This window comes from Marmota marmota, unplaced genomic scaffold (assembly GCF_001458135.2).
Source record: "Marmota marmota marmota unplaced genomic scaffold, marMar, whole genome shotgun sequence".
NCBI classification, from domain to species: domain Eukaryota; kingdom Metazoa; phylum Chordata; class Mammalia; order Rodentia; family Sciuridae; genus Marmota; species Marmota marmota.
The window spans coordinates 24,965,860-24,987,460 of NW_026000082.1; the positions used below are offsets into that span (position 1 = coordinate 24,965,860).

Here is a 21,601-nt window from a genome sequence, read left to right on the forward strand (position 1 = left end):
ATTTCATATAAAAGATATGGAAAATATATTTAAGTATATAGTCACACATATGCATATGTATGCATACATGTAATGTGATACAGATGCATACATGTATTTGAGTATAAATCCTAGGGAGGGTTGGGGTTGTGGCTCAGTAGTAGAGCACTTGCCTAGCATGTGTGAGGCTCTGGGTTTGATTCTCTTTTTGATTCTTTGATTTATAAAATAAATAAAGGTCCATTGACAACTAAAAAAATATTTTAAAAATAAATCCTAGGGATACAACAAATTAGTAACCATAGCTATCTTTTAGTGGTAGCATTATAGGTGATTTTTATATTTTCAAATTTTTCTATATCATGTATATACTTGTAGTGAGAAAAAAAGCTATTTGAAGAAATATCCAAAATATAGCATAAGACCCACTTCAGAGAGACTAGGAAAATGTTCATGCCTCTGATTCTAGAAAGACCTGAGTTTGAATCTTAGCTTACCTAAACATAAGCTCAGTTATCACAGCTGTAAAGTGGAAATAACACCTACTACCTTTTCAAGGGTACCGTAATAATCAAACATTATATATGAAAGCATCTAGTCTGAACCCAAGGTCATACCTAACAAATAGAGTTCCCTTCTCTCTCTTGTGTGGGTGATGATCCTCCTTAAAATTCTTATTTTTCTCCCTCCAATAGCACTGATGGGCTATGTCATAATTTAACTGAATGTTAAATTTTTTAAATGTTAAATTTTTCACTGCTGGTTATTATTTCATATGTATAATCTTATCTCCCCAAAACTGTAGATTTCCTGAGGGACTGGTACCACATCTTAACCACAGAACTATCTAAAACCAAACAATAGCCCCTATGAGGGACAGCTCCTCACTGCCGGATGTATTTTCAAGCAGCAGAAAGGATGCTGTGCAAGAAACAGTCTCCTGATCATGGTCCTTCTGAATTACTGCCCATTCACCAATGTTGTACTGATCATATGGGGAACTTAATGTGTTTTAATTAACAATCATTTGCTTTATAAATGGAATAGTAAATACAAGCAAGTGAAAGTATCTGGGGAGAAAACCCACCCAGAATCCAGAGTGAGGTTACTTTTTTGACAGCAAACAGAGAATTCAAAGCAGTGTGTAAAGTCAAACAAGTTTAAGCTAATGTTAAAAAGTGTCTCCCTTAGTGAGACTATTTCCTTTCTTTCTTTTTTCAGACTTTGAATTATGGGCACACTTTATTTCTGAACTAAAAACTACAAAAATAATTTTGATTAACAAGAAAAAGCACAAGGCTTTCAATCAGATATGCTCCTGGAAGGAAGCATTTAGGAGAAACATGACCTCAGGCAAATCACTTAAGCCTTCTGTACTCTTTATTCCTCATATTTACTACAGGATAACTTTCTCATAGGGTCCTTATGTGGATTAAATAAGATAATGTAGGTATTGCCTGGAGAACATGTGTTTCTTTCCCATTATAACCATTAATTTTAATAAAACCACATAACCATTAATTCTAGGTCATGGTGTTTGGGCAGGGAAGGCATGAGCATGTCAACAGAACATCTTGTTCCTTAACTGTCTCTATCAGTGACCCAGAGAAGCAGAACCCTGTGGTCAGAACATCTGGCAATCAACAATAAGACACCTCAAAGTGCTCAATCCTAAATTTACAAACTCAACTCATAAAAAATGAGACCGTATATCAGCAAAAGATATGAGATCCCAACTTACAATGGTTCTACTTAATTTTACAATGATGTAAAAAAGCATGTCATACAACTATTCCATTTTTCATTTTAAATATTTTATTCAACAAATTACACAAGATATTAAGCATTTTATTACAAAAAATACTTTGCATTATGTTAGATGATTTTGCCCAACTGTAGGCTAATGTATGTGTTCTGAGAAATTTAAGGTAGGCTATCCTAAGCTATGATGTTTGGTAAGTTTACATGGATTAAATCCATTTTCAACTTAAAATGTCTTCAACTTATGATAGGTTTATCAGGATGTAACCTCATCATAAGTCAAGGAATACCTATATTTTAAAAATAGGAAAAACAATGGTTGGGTAAGGTGGCACATGCCTGTAATCCCAGCAACCTGGGAGGCTGAGGCAGGAGGATTTCGAGGCCCTAAGCAACTTGTCTCTAAATAAGATATAAAAAAGGGCTGGGGATGTGACTCAGTGGTTAAGCATCCCTGGGTTCAATCCCCAGTACGGGGTGAAATAGAGGGGACTGACAGGAAAAATAGGGCCAGAAACTTTAAAACTTTATTGAGGATAAAAGAAAGGAACCAGGAAGCATGGCCTCAACTGGGAAGGTAAAATAGTACCCTAACCAGCAGATTCAAGGGCAGAAGGTTCTCATGCCCTTGACAGGTATGGTATGTTCCTACAGGAGAAATCATGCCATCACACTTCAATGATACCAGCTAATAAGATTATCCTGCAAATCTGTCCGCCACTTATTATCTCTCTGCTCTGACTCCATGTTTACCTGACAATCTTCAAATTACTATTTGCTTCCCATATAGATACCCTAAAGCAACAAACTGTACTGAGTAGTTGATATAAATACTCCATAACTTGGCAGTTAAAATTCATTTTAAAAATTAATTAATCACATCTCTTACAAGTATGATAAACATGAGTTAACTGCATAAAATTCAATCAACTCTAAATACATGGGGCGTGGGGCTATGCTGAGGACCCAATGATGCTCATCGTGCCCAAGCCATCCTCCTTTCAGCCCAGTATAAACAGTACTGCTCTATTTCCAATTCTATTACAATCCCCCCTTAACAACATTTCTAAATGCCACCCCACACTAGCTGTTTCATGAACATATTAAGAAGGAAAAACTTGTTAGGAATAGGAAATAGATTTGGTGAAGTAAAAAGGGATAAAATGAATGAGCAAAATGAGATCTGGGTATTGGTCTCTTTACCAAAAACAAAACTACAGTTAGTTAACTGATATTATATGTCTGGTATAACCACAGCTAGCCTCTGATGACCTCTCCTACCTGCCAATTACAATGTTTTGCACTGAAACTACTTCAATGAATAGTTTTACTTCAGATTTTCAACACAACTATAATGAGACAGGGAAATGTCTGGCTCTCTCAAGGAAAGAAAAGATACCCTGTTTAGATTTGAATCTTTCCTAGATTGTAAACTGGATGTGAAAAATGAGATTATCATCACAACCAACTCAGTAATTAAATTTGGCTTTTGTCCATATTTTCTTCTAATAACTTACATGTGATATGTGTACACAGTGCTGAGCTTTGGGTTCTACAGAAGCATTTACTTTAATCTTCCAAATGCACAAATCCAGCTTTAGTTTCAGTGAGTTCACAGGAAGTCATTTGGGAAGGATGCCTCATTACCATGCCAGAAACTATGAGCATCTACCTGAATTTCTTTTCATCCCAAACTTCCCAAGTCCTGGTTAATTCCTTTTTTTAAGCATTCCTGAAAACTTAATAGTTCCTAATAATTCAGTAAGTATTTACTGAACAATGTCTTAACCCTAATGGCAGGCATAGAGAAAAAATAAATCACACTGTTTCTTCATTCTGATTATTATTTTTCAAGCAACCACTAGGTTCTAGAAACTGTGTTTAAGCTGTGTTTTGTTTTGTTGTTTTGGGGTGGTACTGGGGATTGAACCCAGTATATTTAATATTTCAAATTTGAAGGTGATATTCCCAAAGAAAATAACTAAAACTTCATTGGATTTTTGGTCTTTTTTTTAACAGATTATATTGTTTGATCTCCACAAAAACTGATACTGATTGAACTAGCATATGGTGATACAGATACATTCATTTTTTTTTTTCATGAACTGACTATAATGTCACTGGGAATCCAACAAAAAGACTACAGGAAGTCAAACACAATGAAAATTTGTTTTTGGGAGGCTAGTGTCTGGAGGAAAAAGTTCTCTTTATATTTATTCATATATGACAGGCCATGTGAAAGAGTTATATGTAATTTAATGCAAATTGAGCAATAATAATAATATCCAATAGAGAATCTCAGTAGAATGGAAAATTACTGTAAGTTGGAGTAATCAAAAAGATTTCTTGAACAAGTACAATTTAAACTCATTATCACATAGCCCAATGATAAAGAGCTTACTCAGTACATGTGAGGCCTTGGGTTCAATTCCCAGTACTGCCAGGAAATAAAAAATAAATGAACTCATCATTAAAAGATATTATGGAATAGACAAAGAGAAAGGGAAAAAGAATTCCAGGTAGAAAGGGGACATAAGCGAAGATTAGATGTTGAGGGAAGTTTGAAAAAAGAAAAGTAGATGGTTAAAACCCAAAGGTTCAAGTTGGGAACTGACAAGAGAAAAGATTAGATAGATTATGGAGGAGTTGTAATACTAGACAGAGGATATGGACTATGTGAGTCTCAGAAGATGACAGTAGATGTTCTGAACATCTTGCTTCTCAGGTCCTAACATTTCCAGCTGACCTCATCCCACTATAGAGAAGGCATCAGACCCTGAAAATTTCCATTTGATAAGCAAGTGAGGGCACAATGCAAGTGGAGCTCATTACAAATGCCCAGCCCAGAGAACTAATGGCCACTGTGGGGAGTAGTTTATGACCAATATTGAGATTAAGAGGAAATTCATGGGGACGTTCACTTCCATATTCAAGAGTCTTAGAGTTCTCACAAGGGAATGAAACTACAATGGAAAGCCTAGGTCAGGATATGGGAATTTTTCAATTCTACTAAATATTGGCAAACTTATCCTTGCTGTATTTTCAGACTTTTTATTTTTCCTCCAGTCTTATGGGTATAAAATAGTATCTGCTTGTTGTTTGGACTTTTAGATCCCTGATGAGTAGTGAAAGCCTTCTTAAGTGTACGAGGCTTCTGAGTTTCCTTTTTTCATGAACTGCTTATTTCTTGGCTTTCCCCTATTTTCCACAAGGGTATCTATCTTTTTCTTGTTTATTTGTAAATCCTTTAAATAATAATGTTAATGAGTAACATTAATTGTGCTTGTATTAGTTCATATAATTCTCACAATAATCTTACAAATTATCAACTACTCTTACCCTCAGTTTACAAATGAGGAAACTGTGGCACAGAGAAGTAACTTGCCCAAGGTACCCTGAAAGTCAGTGGCAGAATTGGGATTCAAATCCAGCCAATCTGTCTCTACACTCTTGGCCATTTTATCTATACAACACTTAATGCATTCTGGATATCAACCTTTTTTCAGTATATGCATTATATAATAATTCTAACATTATTATTACATTTGGGTTTTTTAATATTTATTTTTTAGTTGTAGTGGATACAATATCTTTAATTAATTTAGTTTTATGTGTTGCTAAGGATTGAACCTAGGGCCTTGCCCATGCTAGGGGAGCGCTCTACTGCTGAGCCACAACCCCAGCCCCTATTGCATTTGTTTTTATACAATTTGTTTTTCTTAACTTCTCACCTGAAATATATATAATAGAAAGAATATATAATAAGCCCCATGTACATATATATATATATATATATATATATATATATATATATATATATATATAAAAAGTGTGGACAATTTTTCTCAGCTATNTATATATAAAAGCACCATATATAAGACAGAACATATAATAAGCCCCATGTACACATCCCGCATTTTTAACCACTATCAACTCAGCTATCTTGCTTCATCCACACTCCATCCACTTCACCATGGCCTATTTTTATGAAGCAAATCCCACACATATTATTTCTTCTATGAACATTTCAGTGGCTAACTCTAAATGATAAGCACCCTCTATTTTTTAACAAAACCACAATACTACTATTACACCTAAAAATAATGATTCTTTAGTAATATTTTTGATTAAGTAAAATTCTTTGAAAAAAGAAACAAAATCCTTTCTTGAACAAAGCTCTAAAAGTAAGTTTTATTTCTACAGTCTTCCAACAGCACTTCATGGTTAGTTTGCTTTCATCTCACAATGCAAAGCCAATATTAGTAAAACACTTTCCCTATAATAACAGAGGAGAAATGGGACTATTTATCTAAGGTATGTAGCAAGGACATTGGTACAGAGTTAAAATTCTTAAGTCAATGGGATCCACCAACAGTGTGGCAGGAGATTGGTGCTAGGAGCCAAGATGGGAAAGAGGAAGGGATTGTCAACAAATCTCGTTTAAATGAACCAGGTATTATGCTTATTGATGGCAGCTGGGAGTACGGAATCTTGAGAAAAAGAATGGGCCAGAGAAGGCCTTTGTGTGACATCAAAGTGTAACTGCTTATTAGTCTTTCCCACCCTGCTCCAAATCCTAGTCTATTTATCATTCTGAAAGCCATTTTTGTCAGCTGCCCTCTGTCATTTTGTTCTGCATTAACTATTTCCTGACAAGGGATGTATCAACTGCACCAGATGAACAGGAAAGAAGACCAACTTATCTTTTATTATTCAAAACTCACACTTGGCAAGAATTAGAACCAGCTACTGTTTCTCGATATCCTGAAGAAACCAGGAGTAGTGGCACACACCTGTAATCCCAGCAGCTTGGTACAGAATTTTAACTCTGTACCAATGTCCTTGGGAGGCTGAGGCAGGGTGCTAAGCAACTCAGTGAGACCCTGTCTCTTAATAAAAATACAACATAGGGCTGCAGATGTGGCTCAGTGATTGAATGCCCCTGAGTTCAATTCCGGTACAAAAAAAATTAAAAAAAAAAAAAATATATATATATATATATCTCCATCCCAAATAACTCCAAAACCCACCAAACAACTTATATGTCTAGCTATAGTCTGGTCCCACTCCCATCAATATGCCCTAAACTAATCAACAGGAGAGAGAACGTACCTCAAGTTAGGGCAAGGACAGTCACCACTCTGCAATATGAATTATTTTCTGAGGAGGGTCACTACTTCAACATATTAAAAACAAAACAAGCAACAAAATTAACACTGCTTAATTGCACGCATGCTTCTGTTTAGGAAGGAGTTGCTCCTCTCATGTCTGCCCCCATGTTCCCACCCTCTGCAGAGGGAGCTCCGACTCCAGGCTCGCCATGAGTCTCAACTCACATGCACAGGAGCCTGCAGTGTCAGAACATGCTGCCCTCTGTCCTCTGGATGCTGCTGTCTTCAAAGCCTGTCAGTAGCCTACTAGTAAGAAAAGTAGTTCCCTGAAGATACAGTTCCTCCTATGAGGGTGTGGGTCCACTGGATATAAGGACTTTCACTCTGAAGGAATTTTACACTTATCCTGAAAAGTTACTTACGTCATATAAGATGATCACTCCATAGTCCTTATATCACATGATAAACACAGAGCTTCAGAAACATGCAGGTATCTGCACTGAGATTCAATTACTTAGTTTTTTTCATCCTCGGCTGTATCTCCATAGTAAGGCTGTGTCTGCACTGCAAGGTTGGCTGCCCAGAAAATGTCCAGTACCAACTTGACTCACACACTGAACCATGTCACACAACTGTTGATCCTGTCAAACTACAGATCATGGTTCAAAGGATTTTCCCACCAATCTGTAAAGACTCCTCACAGAGTGATGCAGAAATTTTCTTCCCATACATTGCTACCTATAGTCTGTTATCTAAGAGAGCCTAATATTTTCCACTCCAAACTTTCTAAAAATCTCACTCAATTATGAGCATGCATCCTATAATATTATGATGATTCCACAATGTCAAGTTCAGTGGCAGTGATATTAAGAGAGAAACCAGTTCAGCAGTTAATTTTATCCCCAACATCTGTTCCATACAAAGATAAAAGTTGACTTTGGAGGACTAGGGGTATAGCTCACTTGTCTAACATGCATGAGGCCCTGGATCTGATACCCAGCACTATAATAAATAAGTAAATAAACAACTAAACAAGGTGAATTTGACATTCCCTCTTACCATATGAAATCCAAATACTGTACACCTCATCCCAATAGTTTGTCTTCCCTCTTACCCATAATACAGGTTTGTACTTACACAGATACCCATTTTTATTGATCCCCACAGAGGCTCTTACCCATTCATATAACAGATACATTTCAATGGCCACCTTTTCTTCACACTGCTGGAAATCTCCAAACTCTAACAAATGGCACTGAAATGGGCCTATCCTATGGAAGAATCTCTCCCTAAAGAGGAAATTCTAAGCACACATCAGCTTAAAACGTGTGTCTATCCTTAGCTTCATGCTGTTGGTGACAAGCAGGTGGACCACAGCCACATCAGGGCAGCTATATAGTATCACCTGCCCACAGGCTACCCAAGGAAAGTGTCCTACTTCACCTTCCACCTCTTGCTGCTTTGAGATCTGAAAAATTTTATTTACTCTACTACAGAGTCCAACATGCCAATAAAAGTTCCTCAGCCACGGGTAAATGTAACTTCAACCACCCATACAACATCCACATGCCAGACATGCCACCAGGGTCTTGCTGAGTCCTTATCTCAGTGTTCATATCTTTGAACTCTCACTTAGTCTTGACCCTTAGAAACATTCACAGCAACTACCACCCTCACCTACAAACTTCACAAACAAAACATGCTAGAGCCCTAAACAAGTTCAATCACTAAACAAACTTTTTCTAGTCTTAAATCTTCAACTTACCCTAATCTACCTCTGTCTGTCTCTCAGATGATCCCTGGACAAGTCCATGCCCCCTCCTCTAATCCCGGAATTAGGAACCAAAGAAAGATGAGCGCTCTCCTCTCATACAAACACTGAATGAGTGCTGTCTCTAGATGCTTCTCCTCGGGAGGGGATTGCACCAGCTCTAGTAAGAACATCACTTTTCAGGAAGAAAAGCAAGCATTCTGAAGACAGCTGCCTCACACCCCTTCAACATCCCTCACCCCTCTCCACATTCATCTCAGAGATTCAGTTGTCATTCCCTGTGTTATTCCATAACTTCCAAAAGCAGGCAAACAGTATGCCCTGAGGACAAGGATTATCTACCTTTGCACCTTGAAAGATACACCCACCAGATAGCTAGAGAAATTGTGCTTCATTGCCACACAGAAGCTGGGATTCCCCAGAGACAACAAGACTTGATTTCAAGCATCAAGGGACAGACTCAAAATAGATTCTTCTTGCCAAGCCCTGGAAGTCGCCAACTCACAGAACCCCACAAGGGGGTGAGTTTGAGAAGCACCAGGATCCTCACTGCTTACCACATTTCACCTTAGTAGGTTTTAGGGCCAGGAATCCAAACTGGGGTTTGATTACCCATTCAACATGCCCACCTACCTCCTCCAGACCCCATGATGGATTGTGGCTTGCTTCCACAGAAAGGGTGGTTTCCTCTTCTGAGAAGGATGTGGAGCTCTTTTCAGGTTCCGTATCTTTAGGTTGGATCCCATGTAAGTGCAGCCCATCACTGCCATAGCCAGAAGACGAAGGCAAAATGCTCATAGTTATGCCACTGATGGATAAATCACTCTGAGAAGCAGGCAGTTTGGGACCATGCAGGGGCACCAGACCCAAACGGGCAGGCTCTGTGTGCCTAGGGCCTCCCGACTGGTCCAGTGGTGAGGAAGGAACAGAACATTTGGCATTCCAGGAACCTGTCTGAGGGACACCCAAAATACTATTGGTTCCTCCACCCACACTCCAGCCCTCTGAAAGTTGGTCTTGATTTCTTGTGTCAGTAGGGTAGTCTGTCCCAGGCAAAGTGCTGCACCGAAATCCAAGCCGAGCACCTCCTCTCTCCACCGCAATCTCTCCTTGCAAAGGAAGAAGCACAGCCCTGCTGCTGCAGGATGCTGTCCTCGGAAATTCCACCAGTTGGCTCACTGACTTCTCACAGTTCCTTTCGGCTGGGTTATCCAGCAGGTGAGCAATGACAGTCATCCCCTCTTCCAGGGAATCCCAGACCCCTCTAGCAACTGATGACTCATTCTCTAACAAAAGACGAGCAGTCTGGATCTCCCCTTGGAATCTCTCCTTCACCTGTACTATCATCCCCTGATCACCCACCTGTGAGTTGGGGGCTGAGTCCTCACGCAGCAAAATGTCTGAGGGGAGACACTCTACCCCTCCCACTCTGTCCTCTTTTCCAAGACTGGCTGTTAACTTCATTAAGGTTTCAGTCTCTTTAATGACTCCAGTTCCTTCCAAAGGTTCTTCCTCGTGAGATGCTTCTGGAGTGGTGATTTTCTTCCCCCTCCACTTCCTTTTGAACCGAACCCTTTTCTTAGGAGATACCGGAGCCTTCTCAGGAACAGCTATTGACTCTTTCGGCCCCTTAACACACCCCAGTGAATTTCCCATTTCTTTCTGCTCCTGATCTCAGCAAAAATGCAGCTAAGCCAGTCTTGGGATCCCAGAGAAATCCCAACCTTGGCTTCATCGGATTTATGCACATTTAAAAACATGCACTATGCCGGCAATCCCTCCAATTCTTTCTCCCTCCCTCCCCGCCTCTCTCTCTCTTCCAGCGGCTACTGCTGCCGATTCAGACAGCCATCTTACAGGCTCAGAGCTGCAACAAGACAAATTCAAAGCATCTCACTGCAGTTCAGAAATCACTTGACCTAAAAGCAGACAGAAACCGGATTGGCTGCAGCTTCCTCTCTCCAAATATGAGGTAATTGGAACACTGCCCTCAGTAACACAAACAGAAAGCAAAAAGGAGCTAGAAACAAGGGGAGGGGGGAAATTAGGGAGGGTGAGGAGGAGGGGGAAATGTAAGAGTAAATGGAAAAGGGAGGGGAAAGGAAGAGAGGTAACTTGGAGGAAGGAGGAGGAGGAGAACAATATCAAAGAGGGAAACAGCAAGCCAGCTCGGCTGGTACCAACCAGCCAGGGGAGGGAAGGGCCAAGGAGAGCCAGGGCTGGGGAAGCTACAATTATGGCTCCCAAACTATGAAATGAAATGGATTTTAATAGTTGCACCAAGGTATCCAGTAAAGGAAAATATCACAAAAGATAGACAAATTCTCCATTTCTTCAGGTCAGAATACAATTATTTTAATCAAATTTTAACCCAAAGAGAAACTAGAGCCTACTGCACACAGTGAAAAAAAGGAACACAGGTTTTAAACATCTAGTCTCATGTAGCATTTACTTCCCTCCTTTTCCCTAAAAATAGAGGGGAAAAAATCTGTTAATTCTGCAGGCCAATAACATCTGGAAATTGATTTTGAGTATATGCGAAAACTCGATGGAAAAGATATTGCTTCAAGATACAACAGAGAACTCCAATAAACAATATATGACAGAAACATTCAGCAGTAATCATTGATGGGGTTGTTGTCACTAATAACATTTTTTTTTGCATACCTATTATATGCCAGTCACTATATGAAGCTACATACATGGATTATCTCATTTAATTGTCACAGTAACTATGTGGGAGGTCAAAATTATCATTTAATGTTTTACAGGTAAAGAAACTGAGGTTCAAGAAAGGTGACTGATGTGCCCAAGGTTAAATACCAAGTAAGTTACAAAGCCAGACGTGAACTTCTGCCTGAGACTTTTCATTTCGACACCATGTATGTTACGTCACCTTCTATACTTGGTTGAATGAAACAGAAAGATCCCCTATCATTTTGAACTGGCGCCTGGACTCTGCAAAAAAGAGGTAATACTTGGGAGAAAGCTGCCAGTTGGGAGAAAGAAACTACTGACAGGAGGCACAAGTGATTTTTTCTCAAGCTGCAACAAGGAAGGAAGTCCACTCGATTTTAAAAGTTGGACTCAAAATCACCCTGTGATAGCAATTAGATTACTCCACCCCGATTTGTTCTGTATAGTATCTGACAGATTAGAAAACACTACAACTTAAAGGGCCCTGAATTGAGTGGAAGAGGTTATGTTTGCTTCTTGCCTATTCTTTGTTCCTGCCCCCACCCTCTGTAGGGCTGGGGATGGAACCCAGGGCTGTATACATGCTAGGCAAGTGCTCTACCACTGAGCTGCAACCCCAAGCCCAACTTTTTTTTTTTTTTTAATCCTGGCTGCAAGTAAGAATCCTGCCTCAATCTCCAAAGTAGATAGGACTACAGGTCCACCACCATACTTGGCTGCAGTTGTTTATTCTATACCACAAAGATCCAGACCAAGCAGCAGAAGGAAGTAGTCAGCCTGGCTCTGTGTAAGCCCTAAAGGTTGTACCAGCACAGCCCTAGCCACCTTTCCGGCACACTTAAACTATGTCCTCCTCAATAGGAAAGCTTGAGAAGGCCTAAAGCAACAGCTCCCTAAGTAGCACCTTCTGAGGCTGACCATGGGCTAGCAGACTACAGCAGAAAGGCACTTTTCAAGCCTTTCCCTGATGGCTGATGGCAAAGCTGAAGCACCATCTAATGGTCATCATAAACTATAGCAAGAAATGGAAAAGGGCATGAAAACTCAGGACAGCAAATCACTTAATTAACAAAGCTCCTGACATTACAACATGAAGTCCTCTCAGCAGCTACCTTCAATGAAGAAAATGGGAACTAGGAAACTTTTTTTTTCATACCAGGAATTGAACCTAGGAGCAATTTACCACTGAGTTACATCCCCACCCCTTTCATTTACTTTTGAGACATGGCTTCACTAAGTTGCAGAGGCTGGCCTCAAACTTGCAATCCTCCTGCCTCAGCCTTCCAAGTTGCTGGAATTGCAGGCATATGCCCCCACACCTGGAAACTCCAAGGCCTAAACATGAATTTTTTAAATGAAATAACAAGCAAACCAAATTCTTTTTTTTTAAATATTTATTTTTTAGTTTTTTAGGTGGACACAATATCTTTATTTTACATTTATGTGGTGCTGAGGATTGAACCCAGTGCCTCATGCATGCTAAACGAGCACTCTACCACTGAGCCACAATCCCAGCCCCAAACCAAATTCTTAACACTGATCATCTCAGGCTAGAGACTAGGTAGCTTAATATGACTACTACTGCTGTAAAGGTTCTGAGAAGCCTAATATATCTACTTCTGTGAGCCTCATCTTTTGTAAATTTCTGCATATGCCAGACACATTAGGCCCTCATTTCCTCCTGCTCCGGAGAAAAACTGGTCTAGGACAGGAACAGAGACTTCAGTAGCATGGAATTAAGTTCAAATTCCCAGCTTGGTTAACTTAGATGCTAAGTAGTTTAACCAATTTAGTAGGTGATTCAGTTTCCTTACCTGTAAAATGTGGATACTACCACCTACTTAATGGGATGGTAGAGAGGGCTAATGAAATAATGTCTATAAAGTACTTAGCTCAATGCCTGATCTACAGTAATTCCCTTTACTTCCCAATTATTTCCAAGATAAAAGTTAAGAGACATCCCCAGCCCTCAGGGGAACCTTAATATAAAATACACTCTTTTTTCTTGATTGGTCTCTAAGGAAAGTAGATATATATTCCAAGATCCAAAGTTTGGGAGCTTGTTTTCCCTTCTTATGGGTTGCTTCTATATTTTTCCTAAATTAACTCTGATCATAGAACTTTTCCCTGGAAATTTTTCTCATCTAGCCTGGGCTCTAAACACATGGCCTGCTGCCTTCTAGGAAAACTGATTTGGGGTATACCTGCTCTTCATGACTTTTTCCAGTTAACCATTTATTATCCTCAAATTTTCCATAGAGAGAGTTGGAGCAAAAGAATTCATTCATTTATTCCACAAACACGAATGACATCCCATCTATATGCCAACCACTAAATGTCACAGTGCACAAAAATACAGACCTCAAGCCCAACCAGTTAAGACTACCCTTTATCTGAACTCTTTGATTTTTTTTCCTAAAGTTCAGAATGCTAAATATACATTTGTATTTAACCAATATTTGAGCAGGGTGCAGTGGCACACACCTTTAATCACAGTCACTGGGGTGACTAAAGCAGGAAGATCACAAGTTCAAGGCAAGCCTCAGCAACTTATGGAGGTCCTAAGCAATTTAGCAAGACCTGTATCCAAAACAAACAAACAAACAAAAAAAGGACTAGAGATGTGGCTTAGTAGTTAAGCACCACTGGATTCAGTCCCCAGTACAAACAAAACAAAACAAAACAAAAAAACAAACAAACAAAAAATACTTTTGTGGGGGCTGGGGATGTGGCTCAGCGGTAGACTGCTTGCCTAGCATGTATGAGGCCCTGGGTTCAATCCTCAGTACCACATATAAATAAATAAATTAAATAAAGATATTGAGTCCAACTACAACTAAAAAATAAATATTAAAAAAATACTTTTGCAAGTTGGAAAACTAATGTCTGACTACAAAGGATTGATAGTATCCTTTAGAGGCAGGTGTGGTAGTGCACATCTGTCATCCCCAGTGACTTGAGAAGCTTAGGCAGGAGGTTCACAAGTTTGAGGCCAACTTTGGCAACTTAGATGTTTCAAAATAAAAATTTTAAAAGGTTGGGGATATAGCTCAGTGGTAAAGTGACCTGAGTTCAACCCTTAGTACATCCCCCACAAATCTGTTTAATTGTGAAGATGAATATATATACCATGATCACATACTTAGAAAAGTATATGAGCTTTTCATAAGTAAAAATTTAAAATAAAAGAGAAACCCTACCATTTAGCATATAATTAAAGCATTTTAGACACCATAAACCACCAGTCTCAGGAGTAGTAGCAAATTTTTATTTTGGAACCAGACCACCCTATTCTCTTGAGATGACAACCACCACTACGTCTGCATGCACATCATTCTTCTACATCTTCACCACTAACAACAGAAACTGGCTATAATGACTATTTTACTGATCTCCTAACATTTGACAGCTCTACTCCAGATTTGTTTGGCATTATATAGCATGTGAGCTAGGTGAGAACAGCTGATAGATATGTGCACAAGAGAAATGAAAACATACATTAACATAAAGACTGTTATAAAAATATTCATAAACATTATTTATAATAGTACCCCCCCAAAAAAAACAAATGTCCATCAACTCCTGAAGAGACTAACAAATATATATCCATACAACAGAACACTATTCAGCAATGAAAAGAAATGAAGTACTGATACATGCTACAACATGAATGAAACTCGAAAATGTTATGCTAAGTGGAAGAAATCAGATATAAAAGACCACAAATCATATGATTCCATTTATATGAAATGCCAGAATAGAGAAATCTAAAAAGGTAGAAAATGGATTAGTGGTTACCTGACGCTAGTGATAGAAGTGGGGAATAACTGTAAATGGACAAGAGGGATTTTACTGGGATGATGAAAATATCCCAAAACTGGATTCTGGTGATGGTTACACAGTTCATAAAAAGCAATGAATTAAACAATTAAAATGGGTCAATCTTATGGAATATAAATTATATCTTAGTGAAGTTCTTGTAGCTATGAAAAAATTAAGTTGTATAAAAATGCATTTTTCTAAAATAAACCATCAACAGAATAACTAAAAGGTGTTTTCAAACAACCAATGGGCTGGGGCTGTAGCTCAGTGGCAGAGTGCTTGCCTCACATGTGTCAGGCACTGGGTTCAATCCTCAGCACCATATAAAAAATAAAATACAGGTGTGCCGTCCATCTACAACTATAAAAAAAAAAAACAACTATAGAGAAAGGAAAAAAACAGTAGAGGGGGCAGAGATGAAAGTTAAATCTCTGAATCCATTTTGTATTTTTGGGGGGTGTCTGGGGGGGGTAATCAGGGATTGAACTCAGAAGCACTCTGCCACTAAGCCACATCCCCAGCCCTATTTTGTATTTTATTCAGAGACAGGGTCTCACTGAGTTGCCTAGCACCTTGCTTTTGCTGAGGCTGGCTTTGAACTCATGATTCTCCTGCCTCAGCCTCCTGAGCCACTGGGATTACAGTCATGCTCCACCACACCCGGCAGTATTCACTTTTTTAAATTTCCCTTTGGAACAATGTAAATGATCTACATAGTGTAAATAAAACAAAAGGGAAAAAAGCAATCCCTAAAGACTGAAAGCAAATGAATATAACTGAACCTACTTGTTTACTGAATTGTTGGTTTAACAAAACAGAGAAATTATTTCAAATGACTTTAAAATGTTTTAAGGACAAAAGAACTGCAAAGAATTGTAAACCTCTACGTACATATTGTAAATTGTAACACTGATATTCATGTTGATTATATACAATATTTATGATTGTGTGTGGATGGAAGGGGAATAATTACATTACTGTTGTTAAAATAAAGAATTTCAGTTTAGGGGGAAAAAGAATAATATAAAGTCAAAGAAGTTAAATAAATCCCTGGAATCCTACATTTTAATCAGAAATATCACTATAAACTCATTATTTTTTAAAAAGAGATATATACAAGTATTCTCTAGCTCTGCACATACACATACACAAAAGCCCAGAAACAATGAGCAGAACCTGGCAGCACTCAGATTGTGGTAAAAAATAAGGAAATGGTTCCTTGGAGAAATTCAGAATTTCAGGCTTGAGACATGAAATACACAAAAAGAGTTTGGGACATCTCATCACACAAGAAATAAAGGAAATCAAAGAGTCATAAGGTCATGCCAAAAGATTCAGAGTTAACTTGAAAAGCTCATACTGGACAAAGACACAGCTATTTGAGTATCAGGAAGAATGATAAATATTTGATTGGAACATATTGGGTCTGTTAAAAATCCGTGAGTTGTAGAGGCACACAAAAAAAAAACAAAGTTCAAGGCTGTGGCTCATTGGGGAGCACTCACCTAGCTTGTATGAGGCCTTGGGTTCGATCCTCAGCACCACATACAGATAAATAAATAAAGGTATTATATCCATCTACAACTAAAAGTATTTTTTAAAAAAAGATCAATACAGAAACTTTCATTGGTTACCTTTGGAGAATCTTAGGGAGTCAACTAATTATTCTAAACACTAACTAGAAGGAAAGATAGATTCATTTGTTTTGGCTTTCCCATAGGAACTATCCCTCAGGGTAGCTGATGAGGTAAAGTTCTTCCTTACAGAAGTATTCCTACTAAATAATGAAAAAGGATTAACAGAATTTGTATATCACTGTTTTTCAACTTCTAATGAAATAATGGAACTAGAAATGATGATCAGTAGCTACTAAAACTATTAGATGTATCATTAATAGGGAACATAGGATGAATGGATCCGATTAATAACACCTGAACCTAGTTACCAATCTTAACATCCCCCACCAAAAAGACAAGAGATATTATATACATTCTGATGTGCAACAATGAGCAACCTGACAGCACTCACAGAAGCACACCATACCACAGCATTGCAAAAAAATTTAACCTGGAAACTAGGCACTGGGGCTACAGTAAACCACCATTTTCTGGGAATTACAACACAGGAATGGATGGAGGGCAGTTTTAGGAGATATCTCACAGATCTTAATAAACCTTCTAAGACATAGACCTTATTTCTTTAACTAACTGTAAGGGGGAAAAGGAGAAAAATATAACACAACAGATAAACTGTGTTCAGATTCTGATCCAAACCCAAAACTAATTTTTTCAAAGAGGCAATTAGGAATATCTGAATATTTGATAATTTTATGAAAGTTTTAATTTTTAGGGTATGATATTGCTTAGATAAAGAGTCTGTTTCTTTCAGATACACACTAAAATATTTACAGATGAAATTATGTGAGGTCTGGGATTTTCTTCAAAATAACCAGCTGAGATTTGAGAAATGGATCAGGATTTAGATGAAATAATACTTAATTACTATGAGTTAATAATTATTGAGCTAGGTCAGTGATACATGGTAGTTCTTTGTAAAACTAATTCCTCTAGTTTTATGAATGTTTGAATTTTTTCATAGCCATTATTTTTCCTTGGTGGTGCTAGGGATTGACCCCAGGGACTAGAGCATGCTGGGCAAGCATTCTACCACAGAGATATACCATACCAGCCCCATAACAAAATTTTTAATGAGAGAAAAAAAAATTTACTGATGGAGCTGTTTAGGAAAAAAACCACACCACTACCCCCACCTCTCTGCCACAGAAAAGTTGTAATTAACCAATTCAGCATTCATTCTATGGGGCCTTAGTTGTCATCGGGGTAAACAGAAATACAGTGGATATCACCTCATGGGTAGGAGAATAACTTGGTTACTCACAGTGAGGACAGGTTTATGGCCAATAAACAAACAAACAAACAAACAAAAACCCCTCCTCACACCAGGTGTGGTGGCACACCCCTGTAAACCCAGCAACTCAGGAGTCTGAGACAGAAGGATGGAGTTTGAGGCCAGCCTTGGCAACTCAGTGAGACCCTATCTCAAAGTAAAAAATTTTTTAAAGTATTGGCACCATAGCTCAGTGGTAGAGCATTCCTGGGTTCATGCCCAGTATGGCCAAAAGAAAAAAAAATTAATTTAAAAAACTCTCCTCTATTGATAAGAATTCCAAGGGAGTGGGATAACTGGGTCAAATGGTGGTTCCATTCCATACTACAGTGACATAGCCACATCAATGTTTATAGTAGCTCAATTCACAATAACTAAACTATGAACCAACCTAGGTACCCTTTAACAGATGAATGGATAAAGAAAATGTGTTATATATACATAATGAAGTATTATTCAGCTTTAAAGAAGAATGAAATTGTGGCATTTGCCAATAAATGGATGCAGCTGAAGAAAATTATGCTTAGTGAAATAAGCCAATCACAAAGAACTAAAGATCGAAGTAGAATGAAACAGACATTATTATTACAGTGTGTACATATGTGAATGTATGACCAATGTGATTCTGCAACCTGTGTACTCAGGTACAGATATGTCAAGGTCATTGTACTGTCATGTGTAACTAATTAAAACAAGTTAAAAAAAAAAGAACTAAAGGTCAAATGTTTTCTCTGATATGAGAATGCTAATTCACAATGGGGAGATGAGGTAGGGAGAAATAGATGTACCTTGGATTAGACAGAAGGAGTAAAAGGAGGGGAAGGGGTAAGGGAGAAGGAAGTAGAATGAATTGGACATTATTACCCTATGTGCATATATGATTACACCACCAGAGTAACTCTATATCATGTACAACCAGAAGAATGAGAAGTTATATTCCATTATGAATAATGTGTCAAAATGCATCCTAGTGTCATGTGTAACTAATTAGAACAACAACAACAAAGAATTCCAAGGGAGGGGGCTGGGGCAGTAGCTCAGTAGTAGAGCATTTGCCTGGCACATGTGAGGCACTAGGTCCAACCCTCAGCACCACATAAAAATAAATAAAAAATAAACGTCTTTAAAATAAAAAGAAAGAAAAAGAAATGTCCTTTTGAAAAAGAAAGAAAGAAAAAAAGAATTCCAAGAGAGTGCCAGGTATGGTGGCACATGCATATAATTCTAGCAACTTGGGAGGCTGATGCAGGATTGCAAGTTTGAGGCTAGCCTGGGCAACTTAGCAAGTCCCTGCAAATAAATAAATAGATAGACGGATGGACGGACGGACTGTGGATGTAGCTCAGCAAAATGCCCTTTGATTCAATCCCAGTAGCAAACAAACAAACAGAAAAGAAATCCAAGGGGGTAACTCTAGTCCTCCATGAAAGCCCAATAAAATTTGTGTTCCCATCCTGCCAGGGCACATTCACCAACTTCATCTTCCTGGTTCTGCATATACGTAAAGCCTGCCTGAAGACACCCTGTGATTCCATAAAAATACATTCACACATTCCTAACCCTAACCATGCTGAAGAGTGATAGCACTGGCTCCAAACCAGAACCCCAAGAAACAAAACTGTTCTCAGAATTTTCTTTAGCGTCTTAGGAATTGAGACACCTGCTGTTCTGCCTTCAACCAGAAGGTGGCAGTAACTCTCCAAATAGGGGGTCACATTGGCCGTACTGTTGGGAGTCAGTACCTTAAATTATTCACTAGCCTTTTCCCAACTACTGAAGGAGTGCTCCCTTTAATCCATCACCTTAGTGTGTAGCAATTGGGGTATTGGAGAGCTTTCTGAGAAATTACTTTGATTAGTCAGGCTTAGAGTAACTTAAAAGAAGTCTGTTTATAAAAATAGTGATGTTCTTTAACAAACAAACAAAAACAAAAAACAAAAAAAAACTGAGCTTTCTTTTCCTGTAGCAACTCAGACTTTAAAAGGATTTCTCATTTTAGGACGGAAGAGCAACAGGAAGGCCAAATGACCACTGTTTGTGGATGTACTATGAGGCTGTGCTTACAAGCACATATACAAACCTAGCTACTAAGGTGCTACATTTAACCAGATTTGTTCAAAGATCATTAGAGATAATGAAAAGTCTATATCCAAGCAGGATTAGGCACCTCTGTGCCACTTCTCTAAAGTATCAAGGGGCTGGGGCTGTAGCTTAGTGGCAGAGCGCTTGCCTAGCATACATGAGGCACTGGGTTCGATCCTCAGCACCACATAAAAATAAAGGCATTCTGTCCATCTACAACTACAAAAAAATAAATAAATAAAGTATAAAACCAACATCTCTCCCCACCTCATACTCTGAGTCCCTTAAATTTTTTTTTTTTTTTAATTAGCTGAACAAATAGACTTCTAATAACCAGACTGCCAAGAATAGGCCAAACCACAAATTGGTGAAAAATTCCTCCACTTCATCATGCAAATAATTAGAAAATTCTAGGGTAAAGCTTGTCTCCAAGCCAATCTTAATTCTCCTTCCAACTCCTACCCACAGAGAAGGACACCTCCATTCTGCCTCAGAAGGTAGTGCAACTTTCTAGGCTGTGTCCAAACCAAGCAACAGGAACCCCAAACTTCACAGACTCTACCTGGAAGTGCAAAATAATGGTCCAGATCAGGCCCAGAGTCAGTTTGGGATTGCCATCTGTGATGTCATCATTGCGAATATTCACTAGCTTCACCTGAAAAAGAAAGAAAAGTCAGTCTCAGAGCTGAGACTTTTTTATTTTATTTTTACATATTTTCATTATTGACATATAGTTAATTTATTTTTTGGTACCAGATTCTATGAGTTAACACATATGCAGATTCATGTAACCACTACACAAAACAGTTCTATTATGCCCCCAAAAAAGTCCCTTGTGCTGCCCCTGCTTTGTAGTTAAACCCTATTGTACTCCTAAAGTATTCCATTGTATAGACATACTATCATGTGCTTATTCATCCACTGAAGGACTTATGGGTTGTTTCCAGTTTGGGGCAATTATGAATAAAGCTCCAACATTCACATACAAGATTTTGTGGGAACATATGGTTTCATTTCTGTAAGGCAAGTTCCGGAGAGTAGGAATACTGGGTCATATGGTATATATTTAGCTTATTTTTTGGTGGGGAGAGGGGGTATATTGGGGAATGAACTCGGGAGCACTCGACCACTAAGCCACATCCCCAGCCCTATTTTGTATTTTATTTAGAGACAGTGCCGCACTTTTGCTGAGGCTGGCTTTGAACTCGAGATCCACCTGCCTCAGCCTCCCAAACTGCTGGGATTACAGGCATGTGCCACCGCACCCCACACTAATTAATTCTTCTTACTTTGTCCATTAAGGCCCCTCAGGACTCCTCTAATCCCACACATAGACATTTCAAAGCTGCTTCTGCTAGTGCCCTAAATGCTTCAGCAACCTCCATTTCTACTACGTTTAATTTATTATTTTCAACAAATACTTTATTAAATGTCAATTAGGGACTATTCATTATGATGAGTGCTAAAATTA

At 38.5% G+C, this 21,601-nt stretch overlaps 1 protein-coding gene across 31 annotated transcripts in view; it reads right to left on the reverse strand.

Moving 5' to 3' along the window:
• Macf1 (microtubule actin crosslinking factor 1) overlaps nt 1-21,601 on the reverse strand; it is a 334,558-nt gene that overhangs the window by 175,304 nt on the left and 137,653 nt on the right. For 12 of the 31 annotated variants that reach the window (XM_048815714.1, XM_048815707.1, XM_048815706.1 and 9 more), the window contains one exon: nt 20,693-20,785. In XM_048815714.1, the coding sequence (XP_048671671.1) occupies nt 20,693-20,785 (93 nt within the window). Of the gene's footprint in view, nt 1-9,255; nt 13,796-20,692; nt 20,786-21,601 lie in introns of those variants that run through there. The other 19 variants (XM_048815694.1, XM_048815691.1, XM_048815693.1 and 16 more) reach the window with 6 other exon arrangements.